Raw genomic sequence first — 25670 nt, 5'->3', positions numbered from 1 at the left:
CTTAAAAGGGTAACAAATGAGATTTTTATATATTTAGAATTAAGGACCCAGGTGCTTCTGGACACATGCTCAACCTGAGAGTTAGTTTTCATCAGTTTCTTATACATGACTCATAGGACCCCCTGACTTTTTTTTTTTATAGTGATCTAATCCACTGGCAGTGAAAATATTTATTGATAAATTATTGGGAGTTAGGAATGCTTGAGTCTCTATTATCAGTCACCCAAAGATCTACCAACAGATCCCAATCTGCCTTCTGCTTATTGAGACATGAAGTTGCCCCACTAATCATTTGCTGAGGACAAGGTAGCCTCCATCTACCTCTGCTGCTGCGGGCTGAAGCTGGCCCAGAGTGTTCCAGCATGAAAGTAATAGCCAGTTCCACTGTGGCTGCCAAAGGTACCTTGAGGCCTCACTGGTACAGCCTGTCTCCTCCTCCTCCTCCTCCTCCTCCTCCTCCTCCTCCTCCTCCTCCTCCTCCTCCTCCTCTATCACTACTACTTCCCAGTGGTAGATTATTGACCTTGCGGAATACTGTTTTTTCACTGAACCACCATCTGCAGCCACTTGCTTGGTCCCTTGATTCCCAGAATGAAATGCCATTTGGTGGGCAATAAACACAGGGCTTTTGTATGACATGGAGGTGGGATGGGACAGACCCCATCTTTCTTCCCATTGTATCCTGTGGCTGTGTATTTTTTCCTTTCTTCTTTTTGTCCATTGAATGGTCCCTCAGTGACCCAAGAAACAGGAAAACTCCAACCACTTTGGCAGAAGCCACACTGAACATGTATATGTGACTCTCTGAGTTGAGAAGCAGAAGACTGCACACGTTTCAAGATTTACTCATTAAAGCAGCAAATTTGGTCTAATGTATACAGGGTCAGCTGGGCATGGGGGGACTCTCCACAGATGGAGCTGCTCTTTCCCCACAAAGGCTTGGAAGAGGAGAACCAACCCCTGCTTTGAAAGTAACCTGCACTACCTTTTATGAGAGCAGCAACACTTCTGGGCATGTGGCTGACATGTGGTAGTAGTAAACTGTGGGGGCTGTAGCTTTTCTACTGTCATATTCCTCCTGTCTTTTAGGAAGGGAGGAAAGTGCACTGGCATTGCTCAGCACTGCCATTGCTCAGTGTGGATCAGCACTGAGTACCACAAGAGTTATGGCCTTGATCAATTTATGTAGGACTGCACCTTTAATTACAAGAGTCGTTAGATCCTTAGATTCAAGCCAGATGTCTAGGAAGCATTCTGGATTGTTGTAAAATTTCATAGCAATAGAAGATTTGGAAGACAACATCAGGAAGTGGTTTCTTACCTCCCTTCGGAGAATGCAGTGAACCATGACAATGACCAACCCCTGCAATGAATCAAATACAGCAAAGAGTATCTGAAATAGAATGGATCGCTTGTCAGTCATTGCCAGAACTGCCGACATCCAAGTGAGAGCCAGGAGAGGTAGAACAACACAGGAACTCCAAAGGGATGCCCTAGACAGGGGCAGAGAGGAAAGAAAACAGCAACAACGAGATTGTAGGACTGTTGAACAACAAAGACAAACCGAGCTTTAGAGAGACAGGCATATCCAAATATATAAATCTTACTTAAGGATGGCAACGTTTTTGTTAATGTGAAAACCAAGGACAAATATATAGATATAGAAAGACTGATATTTCATTTGCAAAATGTTATCCAGTTGAATTATAAGGAGTAGTTGCCATTTTCCTTTTCCTTTTCCTTTTTTAAACAATTAATTATGTTCAATATTAGCAGTTTTAATCTTTCATCACGGTAGTATTTTTTTTTTTTTCACATGCACTGCATAAGATTTGTAACAAGAAGATGTAAATGATTAGGACTAACATGGCATTACTGGCGGTGGTGGCTGACAAAGCTGTTGTTGAAACTACTCCACACTTGGCACATTTGAGCGTCAAACCGCTATGAGGCTCACTCATCTGACTGCAAACAAACAGAACACCCACAAAAAAGAACAAAATATTGAATTTTTGGTCACTACTGAAATTTAGCTTTTTAAATACGATGTCATGCAAGAAAAAAAAATAGCAAGTTGACTTTTTCAGGATGAAATGCTCTGATTGATTTTAAGCCTACATAAAAACCATACATTTTAAAGTTTTACAAGTTAAAAATGTTAATTCTATTGGGGGGGGGAGAGGCTTCATTTTATCCAAGGTCTAATTCTTCCACTCAATAATTTTTGAAGCCCTTGATCACACTGAAGGAAAGAAGCATGTGCTAGGGCAAGACAAACAACAAAATGGTCCCTCTAGTCAGACCATTCAGAAGAATAAGGATTCGCTCTGAATAGAATAACATAGCAGATTGGTAGGGCAAAAATACATACATTTCCACTGAAACTAGAAAATGCCCATGAATTGGTACAGTTCTTCCCAAATTATGGGAATCACTGTAGTAAACTTGGTTCAGAACAAAGTCAGCTTCCCTTCGTTTCCTCTGAATTTAAGCTTAATGCTGGTCTGAACAGAGTTTGAAATGTATGAAATTTAATGAAAGTGTTAATTCAGGCTAGAAATATGACAATCTTGTTCAAATTTAATAAAACACAGTACACATGCATTAAGATTTACATATATTTATACAGATATTGGTACAGAGCTCTATATCACAACACTTAGCGGCTGATTCTGTCTTTTTTCTCTGTTTTTATGACAAAATCATTACCTGGCTATTTTCATCCTTCCATTCAGCGTAATTTATTTATATGGTGGAAGTTTTTTTTACTAACCAGCAAAAGTAGCTATTATTACATACTGACGGCAAAAGAGCACTTTAAAAAAATCATTTTCAATTGACCTGTAAAACATTGCACTTTCCAACTCCTTTATTTATAGTAATTTATAGTTTTATTTTAAAGCCTTAGGATGAAACCATAAAACAATTTTTTTTCTCAAGCAGAAGATACAGGCTTTTTTGCTTTGTAATAATGCATCATTTATTTCTAGAACAAATCATACAAATAAAGAGAACACACAAATAATGTGAAAAATATTCAGATTTTCATTTGTTTTATATACATAAACATGGTGGGGGAAATGAGAATATTATATAATGGCAATTTTTATTTTAGGTCTGTTTTTGTTCAAAGGAACATAAAGCAGCAGTAAGAACATTCACATAGAAAATCAAATTGTTCTATATGTAGAACATGATGATATAGACTAGACGTTCTTGCACTATGATATGTTGGAAATTGATAATATCAACTTCGATAATACCAATAACTTTGATATTATGTCCACTAATTCATACCTCAACTAACAAGTGAATGAAATCTATTTGTATACAAATTCTGCTTCTTTAAAAAATTTGCAGTGCAATTCACAGCTTAAAAATGTACACAAAATGAGTGTATATGTATGTGTGTCTGTGCCCCTCAGTGAATATAACAGGGGAAAGAATGTATAAATTGTGTTATATGAGGAAAAAATGCAAACAAAAATAGATACAAAATAGACAAAATGTATTTATCCAGAGTTTTTGGAATTTTTGTGTAGGCACGTTTTGCCAAATTTTCAAATTGATGCACAAGTGTCAAAACAAACGGATGGCTGGGAAGATAAGAATGGGAATGAAACTGGTGAGCAGATGTGCCCACCCTTACTCTTATTATACAGAACACTGCTTGTTACAGGAGCACTGAACAGGTGATGCAAAAGAGGAAGTGAAAGCTCTTGAGGGAAGAGCTTGTTATCTTCAGGAATATTTAGAAGCTGAACCATTTCTCAGCTTGATGAGATGGAAACCCCTAGAAGCATTTCAAAAGCCCTCTTCAGGAGTTGAAAAATAGAACATGTGAGAATAATATAGAGATGCATTACAATATTACCACTGTCCTGCTCTCTTTCCTATGCTGATGGGAAAATTCTGTAAGGAGGGTGTAACTCTTTGTATCCAACTGAGATTAATGTGGAGAACATATAGGGAGAAACAGAGAAACTAAGCATTCTTCTCCATTATCCTTACACTTTTCTACTTCATAATTCTGAATCCCATATCCAGTGCTTTCAGATGGTAGCTTCCACAGTCACATCTTGTAGCACTTTAAGACTAGGATTCTCTCTCTCTCTCTCTCTCTCTCTCTCTCTCTCTCTCTCTGTTTGCTTGTGGAGAGCTCACTTCCTCAGATCCTTGAAACATTATTCTCATTTGGCAGACTATGTATACACAGAAGAAAAAAAAATGTAAACAAGTTGTAGAACAATGCTGATGTGGCAGTTTGATTAGAAGGCTACGAAAGACCAGTTTGATTAACAAAGCTATCTTATCAGATTAATAAATATTCTTCAAAGGATGCAATCATATTAAATGAAACATTAATAACCAATAACAAAATATCACATAGTAGAATTCAGCCAGAGTTAATTCTTCTTGGGGGGGGGGGGTTATCTGATTAAGATGATGAAAACTTGCTAATCAAGTATTTTGAGGGAGAAGGAACAGAGATGATGAATTTAGCACCTACTGTCCCTTCAGAACAAGTGATTGACAGCATTCTGGCTCTACTTATTTATGTGTATAGTTCTATATAGGGTAACTGCATGGTAGCCTGCTACTGAGAGTATATGGCTGCAGATTAAATTGGGAATTAACAGGGCCTAATTTTGACTGGATAAAGCTCATTATATGCGGTGTAGCATTAATGGAGTGGTGATACTCAAAAACCTTTCAGATAGAGAAGATCTAAAGCAAATAATAGAAACAGGAGATAGCATTATAGATTTATATCAATTATATCAGAGAAAAATCAAGAATAAAAAGGACAACATGCAAATAGACACAGACACAGACACAAAATTTGGCTTCTATTCAAATTCATCACACTTGAGCTCAACCCAGTGAAAGAAATAGAACAATCCATTCTTCTTAACAGAAAAGGAAGGCTGCATTAACTTTCTTGTGAGAAAGCCCCACTCATCTCAATAGTATTTACTTTTGAGTAGATGTGCAAAATACATACACACATTATGGGGTAGAAATCTTTTTTGTTTAGAAAGCCAGACTTTTGTACATTAACCACATCTTCTAGTGATTTGTGTGTGAAGAAGTGCCTTGGCTTAAATTCATAGATCCTGAGATTAAACCTCATTTCCCAGAATATTGTAGCAAATCCAAATTTTGGAACTATTTTGTTTGCTTGGTGGTATGTCCTAATACTTCTTGATTCATAACCCATAAGTAATCACACAAGTGGCCCAGTTCTAATTTTTTATCTTAGAAAGCTTCTGGCAATTCTAAAAGTGGATTTTTTAACTAATAAAAATTATATAATTCTAAATACTCAACTTATACAAAATTAATGAAAGTTTCAAAGAGTGGACATGCATGGTTATTCACCCTTTTTCATAACTTAATACAACTGTACTTGTGTTTTATTATTTTTCTGTTGCTCAGTCACATTTCTTCAGGATAAATAAGATAACTGCAATTTGGAGATGAATAAAACTGGAAATTGAATTAAGAGAAAAAAGTTCAAAGTGAAATTAAATAAATATATATGCGGTGAATATAACATTAGACAGACAGAATTTAGTAATAAATCATTGATATATCCCAACTTTTGCTTACCCCGCTCTGTGTTTGAGTTTTTTATCTAGGATTCCATCTCTTGAAACTAGTTTATTAAAGACAAGGATGCCAATCACCATGTTGACCTGTTAAATATGAAACAAACAAACAAAAGAGTAACAGTTGTCCCTTTAGTGATACAGAATGAAACATGACATTTGGTATAAATTTAAAGAATCAGGAACAACAATTTGGGTATCATATCTCAGCACTGGTAGCTCCTACAAAGAGAACAAATGCAAGGACCTGCTATGCACCTGTAAATCAGCCAATCAGTGTGCTCCTTGCCAATGGTATCCAAGATAGACATGAATATGTGTAGTCCCCATCCTCCTCCTATTTGCATTTGATATAGATGGGAACACACATACACACATTTATACAAATACAACTATAAGACATTGAGCATTGTAGAATTCAGTTTTTCTAACACTTTTCCTTCAGTGTTTTGCACTGTTACCTCTAGATTGGACAAATGAACTATAATTATAATATAAGTTTATAGAAACAGGATAGGAAGGATCATAGTTCACATCTTTTTCATGTAAAAAGGGACAGACTCAGTCTTGAATATCTCCAGATCTAGGAGCAAATGAGGGAAAAGATGTCTCACAATATTATAGTATAATTCTACTGGGAATACAATTTTCAAATAAGATGACATTTATTAAATCTGCAAACCTATGCAGATGTAAAGATCACCTGGAAAGTGAATCATGTTTAACTCTGATTTACTTTTTAGACAAGTATAGCATTGCGCTGTTAATTGACATTTGTCTACTCAGAAAGAGTTTAGAACATAAGTGAAGAATCAAAGGTCCCAGGGTTCTAAGTGGCCATGAACCTGTGTTTCACATCCCCTTGAAACCTCTCTCTCCACAAAAGTCAAAAATTGGTGGCATAGTTTCCTGTGGTTTAAGGCAAGAAACACACAAAAATTATAGTGTGCATTCTAAAATAAGCTTATCATACTCTAAAGAATACAAGCATGGCTCCAAACAGAAAGAAAAACAGTAAATTCTGGTTCCATCACAGTATCTGACATCTCCACCCATTTAGCATCTTCAAATCACCCACATATTCTGTGTGGTCCTTGGCCACCAAAATCTTGCTTACCCTAATCTAGAGAAAGATGGGCCTACAATAAAATTATTACAATAATTAATCAGTTTGAGGCAAAGCAGAGTTTAGTTCAACATCTCGTTCAATCCATTTCAAAGCTAATTGCAATTTTTTTTAAAGAGACCCCTGGCTAATTGGAATATATAATACATTTAAGCTGCAAGCTTGATTACTAAGGGGTTCAGAAGTCTAGTTTTAATTTATAAACCAATTTAGCTTATTGAGTTACTGAGGGTTTTGTTTTGTTTTGTTTTGTCATTTCCATCACAGATCATCATAGATCAGCAATTCTCATGAACCCACTTCTGAGTTATACTAAGTTATTCTTCCAAAAGTATATTGTTAATGAAAACTTTCCAATACATTTCCAATGCATTTTAGCACATTCAAACATCACAATAGATCCTTTTTTGACTGACCGTTAAGTTTAATACACTGGAACTTATAAAGATTTCATTATTTCAGTTGAGGTACATAGAGGTCTGAACAATTCAGAAATCTAAAATTCCTTGAAAAATCATGGGTGGTCATAAAGTTTGCAGCTCCTACTTTGAATGGTGGTGTGAGTCAGTCTCATGACTAAGATTCTGACACTTCAAACTTCTTGCCACATTGCACTTTTATGCACAGGAGACTGTGTCAATGACAAAAGTAACACCCTATTAAGAGTGTAATATTTTACTTTGCTTTTACACCAAGAGTCTAACCTTTTTCTTTGTTTGTTTTATAATTTTCTATACAACTGTAAAAGTAAAAAAATATTTTTAAAATTTTACCATCTATAGAAAATAAACTGATCACCCTAATAAATGGGCAATCGTTGGATATCTTGATAACACCATGTGGGATTTAAAACATTAATATAATGTATACTAGGATGTTTGAAATGAAGTCATGGACAACCTCTCCCAGAGGTTGAAAAGAGAGAGAAAAAGAGAACACATTTTCCTCTGAACTCCTAGTAGTACAATTTGCAATTGAGGGGTTTCCTGTGTACCCCTCCTTTTTCCAATATTTTGGGTGGGTGCCAGTCCTCTACTCAGTTGCCACTGATCCAATAAATACAGTAAGCTAAAATTAAAGGTGGTACGTTAAAGACCGGATAAAATGGAAAAGGACAGATGGGGAGAAATGTGGTTGTACTCTTGACATGTCCACTTTCTGTTTTAGCATACCTACTTTCCCCCTTGGCACCCTTCAGGCAACCTCTCACACATGCCACAAGATCCAGTTCAAAAGATTGCATAATCAGGCCTTATCATAATATGGAACTAGATATTACCATTGATTTTAAAGGCAACTATGACTCTGTAGTGGCAATTTGGAATACCACTGTTATTTCGAGGAGTTTATGTGACATAGTTTGATTTCTCCTACATGCATTAAGAAAGTTCACTTTGAATCATAATAATGGTTGGCTGTCTTGTTTTTCACTTTTACGTAGAAGTGGGGGGAGGTCAAGGAAAACCCTCAGGATTGTTTAGGTTAAGCACTAGGATATCTATACAGTTCCCAGGCTCTGGATTCTTTTGATGAGCAAGTATAACATCTGGTCAAGGTCACTTTCAAAGTCTCTGATTCCAAAACAGAGTCATGGGGTTGCAGTGCCAGACTTTGATAAAAAAGCCCTGGTTATTGCTCCTTGAGTTTTGGAGTGTGGACACGGAACTTGGTACCAGGAGCTGTGTTATCTAAGCCATCTTGGGGCCTCTCCACTGTTACCTTACAGTAGCTCCCGACAGTATGGGAAGAATTTTATCATCTTGCTTGGTATGTTATGCTTTTATACTATGCTTATGTATTCCTATTTAATTCGATCTACTAATTCTTATATTTCTGTTTAAATCTGTTTGCTAGAGTTAACAATAAAGCTTAAAATCTCCTTACCTACTGGTGTGTTCATTGTCTCTGGATCTAAAAGAACTAAAAAAGAACTACTTGTCTTGCATCTGGCTAGTGCTTTGACAATTAGCAAAACAGACGCTCAGTAATAGTGGGAAGGGAAGGTTCCTAATTTTGGATTTCTCTTGACATCTGTTTGGCCGTTTTGAGAACAATAAATGTGATCATGATTAAACTAAGATACCTTGAATATAGCTTTAACAGTCTAAAAAATACACACATCTCTATCACGTCTGGACATATTAACTTGCATGTGCCAGCAGATAGGGTGTTCAACAAGTGATGGTGCAAAACTGTAGAGCTGGAAATGCTCACTTTCTGTTCTGCCGGCAAATAAAACCTGTAAAATCAAACTGCCTACACGGCAAACATTGTAACATGGGCATGATTGGAAACACAAAAATAACTCCAGAAAAGGAAGTATATAGGAAAACAGAATGCTGGAGTAGGAGGGGTCATATATTCTTATATTTGTTCTGGTTGGACATGATTATGTGTTCCTTATTAATTAACTGGGTATTAATTTGTTATCATATTATATTAACCTATATTTATAATTTGAAAAAAGAAATAAAGGGGAAATAACCAGCCTTCAAAGACCTAAATGAAAAAGAGAGGAAAGGCCAAAATGTTCAGGTCATAACTGCAAGAATGGAATAGTATGATTGCATATGTCAATGGGGTATGTGCACACACACATACACACAGAGACAGATATAAATGTATTACGTGTACATTTATACACTCAATTGCATGGAGAGGTTTGCCCCAGTTTAAGAATAAGGCTTGAGAGTAATCAGAGTAGACCAAGACTAAAGCCATTCAAATGACCTAGTCCATTTTTATTCACTTGTTTAAAAGAATAGGTATACTTCGCTTTTCCCCAAAATGTAATGTTTCAAAGTGTATAGCCTAAGATTTTATGAATGAGAGAGAAAAATATATAGGTACAGTATTTTTGTTAAAAAGGGCAGATATTATTTTCTTTTATTGAAATTATTGAAGTATTTGAGATACACAGGATGATACTTTTGGGGGTGGATCCATTATAAAGCAATCAGATATATTATATTAATTATATTATATATTACATAATGGAAGGCAAATCTGTATTTCAAACATTCAGGGGACTGATAAATATGCTGTCAGGAGTGTGTGTGTGTGTGTGTTTGCAAGGAGAAGGAGTGAGTATTAAATAAATAGGTGAAGACGAGAAGCTTTTAAATTTAAAATGCCGGTCCTCTCACTGGGTTTATTATTGCAAAGGGAGGGTGGGAGGGAAGAAGATAATCTCAAATGTTTCTTGCTTCTTACCTTACTTTTTCTTAATGTTACCCCATAGTGTGTTCTGCCAGATCTTTATGCTAAAGACAGTGAATCCAGTTGGGATGGCAAGTTCTTCCTGTGGGTTCACATCAGGCTCCAAGTCCCAGCCCCTCTCCTAGAGAGGAAGCCCCACTCAAGCCAGTGAGAAGGACTTCCGGGTAAATATGCTTGAGATTATGTTGCCAAGCTAACATACTCACTCCTTTTGTTGCCAGCCTAACTTATGTGACTGGTACCAAAAGAGCTGCAAAGAGCAGACCGTTGCACATCCCATCCCAAAGTCTGGCTGCGGAGGGCTGAGGGCAGCTTCCACTACCTGCTTCCTGCATCTGGGCCAAGAGGAGACAGAACCTCATCACAGATGAGAGATGTCAAGGAAGCAGCATCTTTAGGTGGAGACAGTGATGCCGTGCTAGCAGAACTATTTTGTCAGCTGGGTAAATTTAAACACCAGTTTTGCATAACCCTGAAATGTCTGTGGCCTAAAGCGTATTCACACAAACAACACCTTTTTGCTCTGTGTACGTGGAGATTTAAGCACACAAAAACTAGCTCCTTACTCAGGGACGTTACCTTTTCTCAGACTGCTATTTGTGCTCAGGCTGCTGTGAGCTCAGAAATGGCTGAAACTCTCTCTGTGCATTGGATTGCTTCTTACTTACACTTGTGTATCCTCTAACATAACAGTGTGAAGCAAATGACTGTTCTTTGAGTAAACTGACCCCTGGTCTCCCTTCCAGATGGGATGGGCAAACCTTGCTTATATGACTGAACCTGGAGGACAAGAACAGCTTAATAGATTGACTCATTATCAAGTTGGTGTCATAAACAAAATAAAATAGAAGACTTCTCAGTAATTGAAAGAGCAAGGTTCCTTTTGAAAAATGGCTGGTACAGACTTCATCTCCCCTATTTCCATGATGGCTGTGGACTATGGAATTTAAAGTCTAATAGTTTTGGAGGGCACCTGGCTGAGAAAGGATGTGCTGAAAGGAACACTAAAAATATATTGGAAATGAAGAGGTGTGGCCAGAAATTTATTAAGGTGGGAATGTTTGTTTCTGTAATGTAAAATACTTGCTATAAATACAATGTAGTTTTACAATACAAGAAATAAGTTATACTTGTATTCTAAGTATTCTAATACTTTCTCTAGATTTTCTTCTTGTACAGAAAAAATAGTGCACAATCCTCTTTCACAAATAAAACTGCACATATTAAACATGTACAAAGACATAAACATTATATGCAGCAAATTTATACAGTACAGTTGATGCAAATAATAATAATAATAATAATAATAATAATAATAGAAAAACTGTTCTCATCTGGTTTTTTCTTTTTCTAGCTATCCATCCATCTATGGATATTTAAAATGCCAAAAATGTTTACCAGGACAACAGCAGCTGCAGGTCCAACAAAAGCATAGAGAAGTCCACCTTCAAGAGATAGCCAGCAACTGGAAGGAATATTAAAAAAGAACTAATATAAATTAATAAGGTGTAGCATCTGTATGTTTATCCATTGCAAAGCTTCACTGATTCTCTCCCTGCTAGAGCTAGCAAACATTTAAGGTCTTTCATCAAATATAAAAAATATCATTTATTACATATGCAGGCCAGCACATCTTAATAACAATAAATTTTAAAAATAATACATTTTCATCCTTCTTCTTGGAAATATGGAGTACATCTCATTTATAACCTTCATTACAGCAGACAATAAGCTATGGCTTAGAAGTTAATGCTTGCTGAGCTGTGAATGACCTAAACCAACCTCTGGTTCATAGAATAAATATTCCAGAATCATTTTTAGCATTTTAAGACTGGCCAAGCAGCAGCAGTCAGGAATTTTTTCAAACTTCAAAATGCAATTCACTTACAACTCTAGTCACTTCTGAGACCAGCTTGATTCCGGGTGGTTTTGTGAACATATCCATGTAATTTCATTGCTAGTAATACAGAAGTAACTTGCGACTGCCTTCTAACAGAATATGCTTTCAACTTTCAAATTAGCCTGTAAGCCTGGCACCTCCTGGTGGGCTCCCATCCAAGTACTAACCAGATCTGATCCTGTGTAACTTTTCAAGTTCAGCCAAGGCAGGCTAGGTGCTGCCACCTAGTCTGGCCAACTTATACACCCAACTTATATTGTTACAATATACTGTGTGCACTTAAGGAATCTGGGGCATTATTTTATTCTGTGTGGAATCATCATATTTGAGAAAAGATAGTCTGTCTGTTTGTCATGAGTTTGCATTCTCTGCCTTTTAAAAAATTGCCCTTATTTTTATTAAACAGTTTTCAAGATATTACAGATTGAAGAAAATATTGGCTATCTTTAAAGAAGCTTTTATAGGAATGGGATGTGTGGGTTTCTTAAAACAGCCTTTAAAATTCCAATTCCAGTACTATTCCTCCATATATTAAAAACATCTTTTAAGGGTTTCAACCAATGAAGTCTTTAAAGAGTAGAATAACTGCAAATAAAAGGCAACCACACAACTGATTTTTCCCCCTTCTTCCCCCACGGCCCTTTCCAATCTTTTCCCCACCCCACTGAACAAGGATTGTATTGCATGGAAAGGCAGTATGAAGGGAGAATCACTTAAAATCGAGAGGAGTGACCAAGTGCCAGTGCAAGATCCTTCATCTGATTATGGATGATTCCCTCATTACTACAGTGCATTTGGAGGAGGGAAGTATATTGAGGACAAAAAAAAAAGGGGGGGGGAGAGAAAGATCAGTTGTTGCAATTTGAAAGGTCAACAACTGCAAATGGTTTCATCTGCAAAATCAAGGGATACAATCTTAAACGCATTTGATAAGCTAACTGCAAACCTATGCATGTTTACTCAGAAGGCCCACTGCATTCACTCAGTTTTTATCTCAGAAGGTTTCAGGTATATCTGAGATACAGGGCTGCAGCCTTGAATTTATTCCATATAAATATTTAAATGCCTCTTTGATGATAATTTACAGTTCAGAACACTTCCTGACTTAAGACACCAAGGCACTGAATTAAAGTTATTAATATGATGAAATCAGGCTAGTGAGTTCCACGGAGTGCATGTAATACTCTTCACAAAATAAGAAGCTGTTAATCCCTTTAAATGGAATTGCCTTTAGGGAGATACTGCATCTCCCCTATGCTTTAGTAACTGTCATTCTTCCACTTAGTGGCTGCAAATGCGATGAGGATCAAGTCATTTTTCATCTCAGGCAGGAGCAGATGAACTAAAGTGCTAACCTTCCTTCCTTCCTTCCTTCCTTCCTTCCTTCCTTCCTTCCTTCCTTCCTTCCTTCCTTCCTTCCTTCCTTCCTTCCTTCCTTCCTTCCTTCCTTCCTTCCTTCCTTCCTTCCTTCCACCAGTCAAGCAACTTTGCTTGGTGTCCGATCTAAAATATCAATGTAAAACATTGATCCTTAATAACACCCCTCAACTTCCCATACAATCATCCCAGACAAACGCAATGTGAAAAAAGTATCAACAGTGTCTGTCCAGTCACTATCCAATTGTGGTATGTATCAAGCACCTGCTTCAAAAGAAGTCTATTCATTGCTTTCTGGAATGCTAGGACTATACATAGTTTCCAGCCTAATTTCAAAATCACTTTAGAAGAGTTCCAATCTCTGATAGAAGCTATTTCTCCCTTCTCTGCAACTTGATCCTTTGAAGAAAGACAGAGAAAGCTGTCAGAAAGACAGTTAAAAAAGAGTTGTTATGATCCTACTCCTTGCTTTAGCTCTACCCACCCACCTAACAGATTAGCCCTGAAGGAATGATTCAGCCCTCAGTTAAAAAGAAAAAAAAAAAAGTTTGATCAGGATTTATACAAGGTGGAGTCCAAAAGCTGATGTGGATATTTATTCATCAGTGCCTTCTAATGCTTTCAGTCTCAACTTCATCTATATTTGATAGGACACTGGAATGAGTCCTCTTTCCATATTCACAATCATCTTTGTTCTGAACGCAAAGGGACCGTAATGTTCCACTTATTATTTCCATAATAATAAGGATTTTTCCCTTCCACCCCAAATCCTGTGAAAGAACAATGCAGGGAGAAACAAATGCTATAACAAGGTAATGACTTACTCTTGCCTTTTTCATCTACCAGATTAAGCTATTTGATGTCATTTGTTTGGTTTTTGCTTTGCTTGTTGTTCAAGCCTAGCCATTGCGGTTTGAAAATCATGATGTAATGCTAAGAATGTAATAAATCCCAACCAACAGTAATTTATTTATTTATTTAATTTATTTATTAAACTTGTCCCCACCCATGGGGGACTCTGGGCAGCTCACAACATATTAGAACAGTAAATAGATATACAATTAAAATTTATAACTGCACATAGTTCAAGAAACCATGGTTAAGCAAGCAATGGCTTATTATAAGGTATGAATCCAATGTGTGTTTCCTTTTCTTGATGGTTATTCAGACTGAGCCATCAGAAAGACAGAAAGGCAAGGGCAGAAATAACTGAAAGAAGAAGCTACTCATTCTATGATCTGTTGCCCATAAAGGTAAAGACATGTCATTCTACAGAAAGCAACAGACTCGTACTATGTATGATTGTTTGATGCCACAGTTCCACATTTCCCTTAGGGAATTGGGAAATCAGGGACGACTACTTTTAAAGACCCTCAGTGTCAGCCTAGATCTGGATGTAGTCAAATAACCAAATGCAGGCAATGTGATAAACAGGAATATAGGAGTACTCCTTGAAAATAAGATATATTATGATAGAATGACTTACTATTGAGTGGTTCCGTAGCCTTTTGTCTTGGTAAAACCTATTGATATGGCCACAACCAATGCTGGTAAACCTGCAAGAAAAACTCCAGTATTATTTCCCTGTGTATCTAATGACCTGTACATCTAAAGACCATCCTACGAGACATTTCATACACATAAGGTGCCACAAAACATGTGGCTGGGGTTTCATACACAGAAGCTCAGGCATGCTGCTTCTCTGTTCATATCCCTTTTGGTCCTTAGGTTCATTTGAGATTCCCCAGAATGTCAAATTTCCCCACTGTTTTCTAAGGCCCTATTGCCCTTGTTTTCTGAAAGAAATGGAAAAAGCAGTAAAATGGGATTCTGAAATATTTCCTAATAATATATTTTAAATAATATATAAAGAAGAGCATTCACTTAGTGTCATGAGTGATGTGATAGAAATACTTGGATATACAGCTAATTTATTGCATCAGATCATTACAATGCCTATTCCCAGAAGACAAGTAACTGATTTTGAAGAAGTGGTTTGGAAGTCATAAAGTACGAGAGTGGCACTTCTCAGCTATTACTTAAATAATTAAAATGCCTGGAAACTTTACAACTCTAATAATTATTCTCAGCTCATTGATTTGTTCTCTATTTGGTTCCTATCTATACTCTATTCTGGTGTGTAAATGGTGTTACCTGGGCCAGAAACCTCTTTCTTTGATCTGTTTGGTTGCCTTAATATCCATACGGTTTTTGGCTTTCAGAACATAGTTATAATGGGCAAATAATTTCCCCACTGTAAGATAAATAAGGTTGGATAAGGTTACCAGAGATGGGCTAAAAGAATTGAATGCAATGCATTCAAATTTTCTGTACCTCTTTGCTGCTATCTAGTGTCAACCTGGATTTCTCCATCTCTCATCTGGTAGCTCTAGAGATAGATGATCTCTAGGTACAGTTTTACTGCAGTATCAGTAGAATTTCTATAGAAGTCATTACTTGTCAGAATCACAGTGCTTATTGCTTGTCCTGATTGGCTGAGAAAAACCAAGCTTTATGATATTAATTTATAAAGATAATATGGAAATAATCTTTTCACTAGCATAACTCAGGTGTATCCTTACCTACCAGTAGCTTGTCAGCTGCTTCTGGTATCTGATCATGCATCATTTTGATGTTGCTAAGTGACCAATGTATTTGACATAGTATATAATGAAGACATAGCATAAAAATGGATTGACTGGGTACAGCCACAGTTATGCTTTGAAAAGGCTGCATATTCCATGCTTTACAGAAAATTGTCTAAATACTATGAGTTACAGTATGTAAACTCTAGTAAACCATGGAACATTCATCACCAGCCAGATCTTGATGCAGATCAATGGAATTAAATAATACACTTGCTCGCTATTCTGTCAATATTCCAGTATTGATATTCAGTGTAGAAACAGCACAATCTACTTACTACCTGCCAAGATTACTAAAACAAGCATTCATGTTCCAAAGGTTATCCATGCAAAAACACTAAGGTGGACAAGAAAGGTCTTAGCTGAGTAACAGGAGCTCACCCCATCCGAGGCATAAAAAGCGTTTCCTTATGAGTCGTGTCCTAATTTTTCCAGTAACAGCCATGTATGACTGCCACGCTTCGGTCAAAACCCAACAAAAGGAAGCTAAGAAGAAGAAATGTAAAAATGCAGTGGTCGTGGTACAAATGTTCTGTAGACAAAGAAAAAAGAATTGAATTGAAGGCTCAGAGAGAAGAAATGTTACATTCCATTAGTCTGGCTTCTGCTAAACCAGAGAAAGAGAACACATAATACTAAATATATTCCCATACAGATCTATAGCCAAAATATGTGTTGGTGCATGTGTGTACCTGCATGCGCATAAGAGAGAGGGAGATTGGAGTAGGCAACCTTAATGGCTTCCTTTAAAATTATCTCTATGAAAGCTATCTTCTGGTCACATTGGTGGAAACAGTGGCCATACTCCTACAGTAGGAAAAATGAAAATGCAGCAGCTTGTTAACAAAGGAACAGAATAAAGATGTTTTTAATTCCAATATTTTTAAAATGGGGGATTTGGAGAGAGAAAAGGTGTCTGCCTGATCTGTGTGGCAGAAGTCAAACTTCGACTCAGACTCTCCTATCTCAAGCTCCAGGCCCATGGGAAGACAGCACACTGCCAATCAGGGATCCATCTAGACCAGTGTTTCTCAACCTTGGCAACTTGAAGATGTGTCGACTTCAACTCCTAGAATTCCCCAGCCAGCCATACTGGGGAATTCTGAAGTCTGTACATCTTCAAGTCGCTGAAGTTGAGAAACACTGATCTAGAGGGTCCAATCTGTTTTGGGACATTCTGATGTTAAGGAGTATTCTAATGTGCAGTCTGTCATAGTATGTGGTATTCCATGAGGACTATTTCCACTGTCCAGATAATGTTTGGAAGAGCTACGACTGCTTCAAAAGACTGTAGCCAAGAGGGATCCTGTGTCTCTCTTCCTCCACTCTTTGAAAACCACTGTGTTGCCACTTTTATGTGGGAGAAGTGTGCTCATGATTGCCTTAAGAATAAGAAGCTGTCTCTGTATCTTGTAACTATTCAAGGATTTGAGTGGAACATGTAAGAGCTGAAACTCCCTCTTCTGACTTCACTTTACCTGTCAAGCCCTGAAAAAGACACAGAATGCGTTTTCTGGTACAGAACAGTCCCTTTTATGTCAATATATTGCAAGTGTAAACCTGAGGGGAAATATGAAGCTTCTTGCTTTAGACTGATTTTGATGTATATTTTGAATAATCTCAACACACAGAGATCTATCTCAGTATTTAGCTATTGTCTGTCTGTCTGTCTGTCTGTCTGTCTGTCTGTCTGTCTGTCTATCTATCTATCTATCTATCTATCTATCTATCTATCTATCTATCTATCTATCTAGTCTAAGTGATGTAAAAAATGTCAGTTGAGAGATTAAGACTCCCATACATGTCAAATGCTTGTCATTTGAGAGCCTTTCAACCCAGCGACAAGATTTTCTCGGCTATAATTTTGGCTTAATTAAACTATGGTATGTATAAGTAAGCAGGATTTTTCAACAGAAATAATCTGAGAATTTTAGGTGCCAAAATACAACCAAAAAATTGAGTTCAGCTTATCCATGGATGGGCTTATCTGTGAGTATATATGGTAATACTTTTTTTAAAGTGCCCGTATATCCCGTATATATTCATGTACACACCCATCCGTGGATAAGCTGAACCTTGAATTTTTAACCAAAATACCATGAAAAATGGATAATACATGGATTACCCAGGAATAAGTCAGTTGTGAAAATGAAAACATGAAAATTCTTAGGGTGGCTCATTTTTCACATTATTTTGTTTAAAAATGTGCAGGTCAGCTTATCCACAGATGGGCTTATACATTTCCCTGCTTAGCACATGGTACACAGTCCCTGATACTGTAGAATTTATGTTATAGCATGGGAAGTCTGTTTTATGTTATAATGTAGCAATCTGTTATCAGAATCTGATCATACACCACTTACAATTCCAAGGACTAACAATTACCTGCAATATAAGCATGCATTTAAAATGGTAAAGATATCAGAATATTTCTGTGGGTACAGACAGGGATATGTCTGGATGTCACAGTTTAGCATAAGAAAAGAAGCTGAAAGCGCAGGCCTTACACACCAACACGTACCTCCCTGCACAGCTGTACGGTTGCAAGCATTCCCTTTCCACTTTGATTACTACAATCAATGACAGCAACTGAATCAAATAAACTGTGGCCAGATTGTTTCAAGCAAGCCATATTTGAAGAGGTGTCTTTGTGGTTTGGTCAAGAAAGTCAAGATGGTGGCCATGATGGTGTGATCCAAGGTGTACCTGGTTTTTATGCATGTGGCACCACTGTGGCCATCATCTTGACTTTTTTGACCAAACCAGGAAACCCCTCTGTGAATATGGCTTGCTTTAAACAATTCAACCACAGGGTTGTTTTTTTTTAACCGTACCTTTGAACACCCCCGTGTATTCAAATTATGTATTATAGTTTGCATTATAGAACTATTTATCTCTCTAGTAAATTATAGCTAGCATTAACAACACTGTAGTGTTTGGACAATGTGTTAAATTAAGGTTAACTGAAATCAGAATTAAACCTTTCCAAGTTGTTGGCTTCAGTGGACAGAGTAGAGAAAACATGTAAATGCAAATACCGATGGAGGAGCCAAACTTTAGCAAGATACATGGATGGATTGGATACTCTCGTAGGATAGCATTGTGCTATGAGTTGTTATGCATTCAGACACAAAAGCTTGACAGTTTGTTCTTCAAAAAAAAAAAAAAAGACAAGCACTTTTCTCAAATGTTTAATTTTCTGCGCTCCCAAATCAGCTTCAGATCTAATTTTATCGTGAAGTGCTACTTGACTTCCTGAGCTCAAGTATAAAAAGTGATGAGCCTGCAAGCAGCACAGGTGTAAGACCATACCTTCTCACCATGTACACAGAAAATCTAACAATGCATATTAAATATACACAACATAAAATCCTCATAAAAATTACAAGCATATTTTGGTACTGTTCACACAGACACATATAGGCACATGCACACATATTTATTTGAATTATGCAGTAAGACTATATCAAGGCAACAGATAAAAGGAGTCAGTTAAGAGCTAAACTTTAAAACAAATTGCTTTTCTGATGGGATTGTTGGCAAACAACTCTGAAAGTCATTAGGAAGTAGCAAAGTAGCCTGTGGTGATCTGTTGCCGCCAAGATGTTGCTGAATCCTTGTGGGGCTGCTGGAGTTTTAATTCAGCAACATCTGGATGGCCACAATGACCTGCTCCTGACTCAAGAGAAGAAAGTGGATTGAAAATTCTCTACTACTGCAATCCATTACTAACTTTTTTTTGGTAATGCTTTAGAGCTCTGATTATTGTCAATAGTTGACCGACTGATCATGTATACCGTTGCAGAAATATTCCCCTGGTGCTCTTTCGCAATTAGCTGTGTGTTTCACAACTGAAATAAAATACATGACCATTTCACCCTCTCCTGCCCACCATGCCCGTTATCTAACTGCACCACCATGATGAGCATAAGCTTCAGCCTGTAAACAATAGAGAAACTTTGGAGTAAACATCAGCCTTCTTCACCTTATACCTCTCCAGCCATTGCTTTTACAGCTGAGAGAGACATATAATTTGCTGAAGTTGTGCTGATTACTGATGCTGGGCAGAAAAATTCTTTAGTGTGTTTCCCCCCCCCCCCCCAGGTCTATTCAGTTACATGATAAGGAAACTAGTCTAGTGAATCATTCAAAGGGAAAAAAAAGTATTTCAGAGAAAGGTCTTGCACTAATTGAGTCACAAGGCAGCCAAATGATCTGGGTGCGAATATCCTGCTTTCATTACTCGGTCATCCCACTACAACTGACTTTCTTCCATTAATACCAAAGGAAGAATTCTCTCTGGGAACCTTTTCATTAGTAATGTATCACTCACTGCCAAGGGATCATTCTACCCTTGAAAAATGGTTAGACTGTATCTCCTTCCACTAAAAAAATGGAGAAATTGCTTACATAGGTTTTCTTGCTCACAAATATAGTAGAAAATTTTGAAGGGCCTTTTGTACCCAGCTCCGATTATAGTATCAGACTAATTTGAGAATTCATATTGAGGATTTTGCTTACTCTTTAGCATGGCCGTCTTTATACAACAGCCACATGTTAATCCCCTGAAATTAGGGACAGAAATCTTATTGACTTTGATGATTAAAGACTTAGGGTCAACATCTTTCTGTAAATTCTGACATTCAGTGGCAGAGGAAAAGATTTTATTTTCATTTACAGGAATAGACAAGTAAGAATAACAAAAGGAAGCCATATTTCCACTGATCTTCAGAAAATGCCATAGCAATTGGCCATGGAGTCATATTTCCCTTTACTGTTAATTTTCCAGTTTAATAATTTTGTCACGATAGCATATCGTGCCTTTTGTTTTGTGGATGACTTGGTGAAACTGCAATATAAAAATTTCCCTACATAAAGAGAAGATTCTGAAAGCTAAATAAGAAACAAACAGAAGAATCCATCCATGTATTACAGTTATTAGGGTTCTGAACAAATAAGATTCAGCCTTCAGATCAAACCTAGTACGCAGACACTTCTGAAAGCATAAAAGTGATGACTTCAAAAAAAAAAAAGACTAAATGTGCATTTTCAGATTTTATCCTCTATAAATATATTTGAAATATACTCCTATATGCAGTTTTGTTATTGGTAATAGTGGAAATATATGGCTGGTGTGGGTCTTCCGGGCTGTGTGGCCGTGGTCTTGAAGTTTTGTTTCCTAACGTTTCGCCAGCACAGCACGTTTCACCCTGGGCACAGAGAGAACTGCTCCTGTCTGTGCTCCTGCTCTCTGAAGATGCCGGTCACAGGTGCTGGCGAAACGTTAGGAAACAAAACTTCAAGACCACGGCCACACAGCCCAGAAGACCCACACCAGCCATCGTATGCCGGCCGTGAAAGCCTTCGACAATACAGTGGAAATATAACTTTTCTTAATAAGTTTTTTTTTTTTTTATCTGCGCTCAGTCGTTACCGACTCTGCAGTGACTGCTTGGACGAGTCCTTGCAGTTTTCAAGGCAATTGTTTCAGAAGTGGTTTGCCAGAGCCTCCTTCCTAGGGCAGAGCCCAGCTGGCGAGCGCAGGAGGCGGGGTTTCCATTGCTTTGCGCCCTTTTCGGGTGCGTGCGGTTTTTCGCAGTTACCGGCAACTGCTCCCGACTCCTTTTTGCAAGGCGCCGCCAGCATTTTTCCTCCCACCGGAGTGAGAGTACCCATTTATCTACTCACGTGAGTTTTCAAACTGTTGGGTTTACAGGAACTGGGGAGGAAACAGGAGCTCACCCTGCTAACGCGAAGGCTGGACTCGGACCGCTGAAGCGTCAACCATTTCTGGCCAGCAACTTTCAGCGTCATTAAGCCGCTGCGCCACCGCATCCCCTTTCTTAATAAGTACTCAGATAATAAGCACCAAATATTCATAAATCAAAAGCTAAATGTTGCTTATTTAATAAGAACTTCTCTTTCTACACATACACAACTTTTTAAAGTTACTTTCAGCAAGCTTCTTTTATTCAGTAGCAGCCTTTCCCAAACTGGTATTCCCAAAGCATCAGAATTCCAAGCCAGCACAATCAGTTGCTTTGAGTTTTGCCTGTTCACAATAAAGCTGAAGACTCACACACATAGAGAACTTTTTTTTTTTTTCAGTAGCTGCAATAATGACCATCCCTATTGTTACCTCCATTTTTTGTGGTTCATGGATTGGGTCTAGATCTACTTCTCTTTGCCAGGGAAAGGGAAGCTTCTGACCTCAATCCTGTTTTTTCCCAAAGGAATTTCCAAAACTTTTTGGGATATCACCAGTCCATGGATAGTTGACATGATCAATCATATGGACCTTCTCCCAAGGAAAGAGATAAGCTCCCTGTCCAGACTGGACTAGAAGAGCAAACACAACTGATCTCCATCTCTCTCGCTGCCCTCAAATTGTGAACATTAGCTGAGAACTGATAACCTGAATGAATGTCTATATCTGCAATTCATTCAATGCAGTTGCCATCTGAATTTCCCTTTATAATTTTATTAAGGCTAAAGATGTAATTCTCCACATAAACCTAGCAGTAAGTCCCATCACAATCAGTGGGGCTTAATTTTATTTACATAGATAGGATTGAATTATGTCCAATTTAATTTTTCTTTCAACATCAAAGAGTTTTCCAGTAAAGGAACTAAAAAACTAAAAAAGAATGAATGCAGAATGTTTTACTGAAATATCATGAATCCAATCACTTGGATTATTAAAAGCACACCGATCATGCTTTGGTTTGTGTTTTAATCACATATATGTGCACATTCTTCACTTCTGTTAAAACAGAATTGAGCTTTATTCACACATGCACATTCTCATGTATAGAGAGAAATTTTGGTTTATTAAGTTAGAATATTTTATACAAACTGAACATGGAATGTGAATTGCTACATTATGCTGGTCTGCCTTAAAGAAAGAAGTAGCTGGGATGAATTTTGCAGGACAAAAGAACCACAGTGTTTTCTCAGCACTCTGTAGCAATGGAACATAATGCTTTTCCTCACATAGTTCTTAGGAGGATGGTGATGAAGAAATACTTTGCACAATGAGAGTGGGGTAAATTATTCATATCAATAGGTGGCATTGGCTACTGTACAACATAGGCAAGGGTAGCATTTAAATGGGTTGTATATCTGTTTTCAGGAATGATGTGCACGGAAGGCAAGAGTCTCAGTGGGACGTAGCTTAAAGTTCCCAGCAGCTTGTTCTGTCAGTTAGAATCGCATAGCAAGAACTGCAAGATCTTGTTCATGAAACATATTTTCCCTTTCAAATCTAGAAGAGTATCATGTTTTAGCAACAACTGTGTTTTTTAAAAATGCATGGAATATAAAACAGAAGCCAGAACAGCTTTAATCATCTTGATTTTCCACCTCAAGATGATTTGGGAAATGTGTTCATTATCAGACATTGGCAGATGCAGGTACCACAGATAGTTTTCTTTCCTGCTTGACGATTAACTATAAACTTCTTCCAAACCCAGAAAAAGGTTGGGAGAAGAAAAAACTCTGGCAACTGGGACATCTTCTTGAGTAAATGACCAGACAAACTTCTGTTACTGTGGAACACTATGGTGCTGGCATCCCCAGGAAGGTAGAAGTTCTAGATCGACAGTGGGGCCAAAAGGCCCACCCACTGCAGCAGAAGGTACAAGCATGCTTACATTACCCCCTAGAGTATGCAAAAAGCATCATGCTTCAGAGGAAGACCGATTGTTGATTACATTATAGATTCATCTGACAGCAGCAGTTTTGTTTCTTCTGACTGAAGGTAGCTTTCTCTGGAATTGAGAAATGTTAGGCAACAATTGTTTGCTTATTGGAGAGCTCAGGTGAGTCCAGCTTAAGAAAGCTGTGCTCTTCAAGAGACAATTGTTAACTGCTTTCTCCAACATAGTTAAAGTATGGCATTGTTACTCCATGAACACACTGTAACAATATACATAGCCTTATCTTCAGAAAGTTCTGAAATGTTGGTGTTTATGAAAGTGATGCCTATGTGGGTGTGAGAAACAGAAGAATAGAGGATGAGAGAGTCAAATCAGTGTATAAATCTCCCACTTCTTCAACTAGAATTTTATTTTTTAATTTTTTAGAAAATTAGCCAGCTGTATTTTACTTTTACGAAATATATGTGTTGGGGAGTATGTGTGAATGTGCTTAAAATTTAAACAATTTGGTCAGTTCCCTCTACAAGTTCAAGACTGATCATAGAACTGTAATATATTCATGTTATGTTACAAGCAACATGGAGAGTGGATAGAGGAAGGGTCAGTAACTTGTTATTTAATCATGGGTTTGTTGCTCCCCTCCTTCAGTTCTAAGTAATGAGTCAGGAAGGACACAATAATTAGTTGTGGATAATACAGTCCTTTAGAAATAATATTGTTTCAATATCATATTTTAAACTTGACCAATGAATAAAAATGTAACCATATCCAGTGAAACTGAAAGCTTCCCTTTGCAGAAACTCACAATAAAAATTTCATCACTTCCACTCAGCCCACCAGGTAACTATAGGCCTGTTATTCTCACAGGGTAGTAAGAATAAAAGGGGTAAGGAGCAGTGTAAGCTAAACATTAATTTTCATGAATTGAATGAAAAAGAAATTCCAAACTGATGAATATTCTCATAAAACCTATCAGAATCAGGCTGAGTTTCTTTAAATCAACAACGTCCTCCTAATGCACACAAATCTTTGTTAGTGAGCTCATGTGGAGCACCACTGTTAGCTTCCCCAGGCACTGCTCTTTTACTGAAGATTTTAACTAACTGTCTTTTTGACCCCTTTGATCCCTCAAAACAATTGTTTTGATCCCTTTAATCTGGATAACTAATTTATAATAAACATAAGGTATAGCATTCAGGTCAAAGGGATCAAGGTTGTAGCCATTAAAGGCCTAAATGACATTGTATGCCCAAAACAGTTAAAACTTAATTCAGGGAAGGAGGTGCACCACATGTAGTTGCTAAATGAAGTTTAAAGCCCAGCATGTTGTAGAATGTGACCTTAGTCTTCATGAAGACAAAGAACAGGGTTAAAGGACTGTTTTTGTTCTCTTTCTGTTTTGCACCCACCCACCCCCTTACAGTTGTTTTGGTCTTTGTGCTAATTTATGAGTCTATGGTCTTCTACTGTTTTGTTTATCATTCTTCAGTAGGCACTAAGCAATTGCAAAAAAAAGGGGTGGTGAAAATTTTCTCCATTTTTTTTTCATAATGAAACTGAGGAAAATGTTTCCAAGCTGTAAAACCCACATTTCAACAAAACTTCTCTTTTAACGTGGGTTAATGCTGGTCCTGAGTATTTGTCAGTATAAAAAAACCTTGATTCTCCAGACTTCCATTCTGTAGACTTTGGCTGCAACAGACAAATTTTTATTCAGATTTTACCTCCTATATTCCATTGTTTCCAAAGCAGTCTGAACAATTTACATAATTTACTTCATTTGCATCCATGTATGTAATTTGTATAATTACATCATAGATGTTTTTATGTCATTTGCATACATTTCTGTCATTTGTGTGTTTGAGGTACCAGTTTGTAAGCTGCCTAGAACACAACATGGGAGTGGATGCCATATGTATTTTAAAATAATACTAAACTAAAATTAAACAGGGTTGGCAGCCGTGTAGGCATTCAGGACTCTCCAGGACTCCAGATGCCACCTCTTCTGTCCTCATTGTATAATTGGGGGGATCTGGCTGGTCATGGCTCATTCTATTATTTTCTCTCTCTGTCTCTGTCTCTGTCTCTGTCTCTCTCTCTCTCTCTCTCACACACACACACACACACACACAC

At 37.4% G+C, this 25670-nt stretch overlaps 1 protein-coding gene across 1 annotated transcript in view; it reads right to left on the bottom strand.

The window, feature by feature from the left end:
* Positions 1-25670, bottom strand: part of ADGRB3 (adhesion G protein-coupled receptor B3) — a 498176-nt gene that overhangs the window by 37221 nt on the left and 435285 nt on the right. The window contains exons 20-25 of the mRNA XM_088137454.1: positions 16261-16411; positions 14721-14790; positions 11356-11422; positions 5614-5699; positions 1867-1965; positions 1322-1493 (exon numbers count right to left, since the gene is read on the bottom strand). Of these exons, the coding sequence (XP_087993580.1) occupies positions 1322-1493; positions 1867-1965; positions 5614-5699; positions 11356-11422; positions 14721-14790; positions 16261-16411 (645 nt within the window). The remainder of the gene's footprint in view (positions 1-1321; positions 1494-1866; positions 1966-5613; positions 5700-11355; positions 11423-14720; positions 14791-16260; positions 16412-25670) is intronic.

This window comes from Python bivittatus, unplaced genomic scaffold, assembly GCF_059951505.1.
Source record: "Python bivittatus isolate LINGU-HERP-01145 unplaced genomic scaffold, Pbiv_v1 ctg000020_np1212, whole genome shotgun sequence".
Classification (NCBI taxonomy): domain Eukaryota; kingdom Metazoa; phylum Chordata; class Lepidosauria; order Squamata; family Pythonidae; genus Python; species Python bivittatus.
Note: the sequence above shows the minus strand (reverse complement) of the source record. Positions and strands in the feature narration are given on the sequence as shown.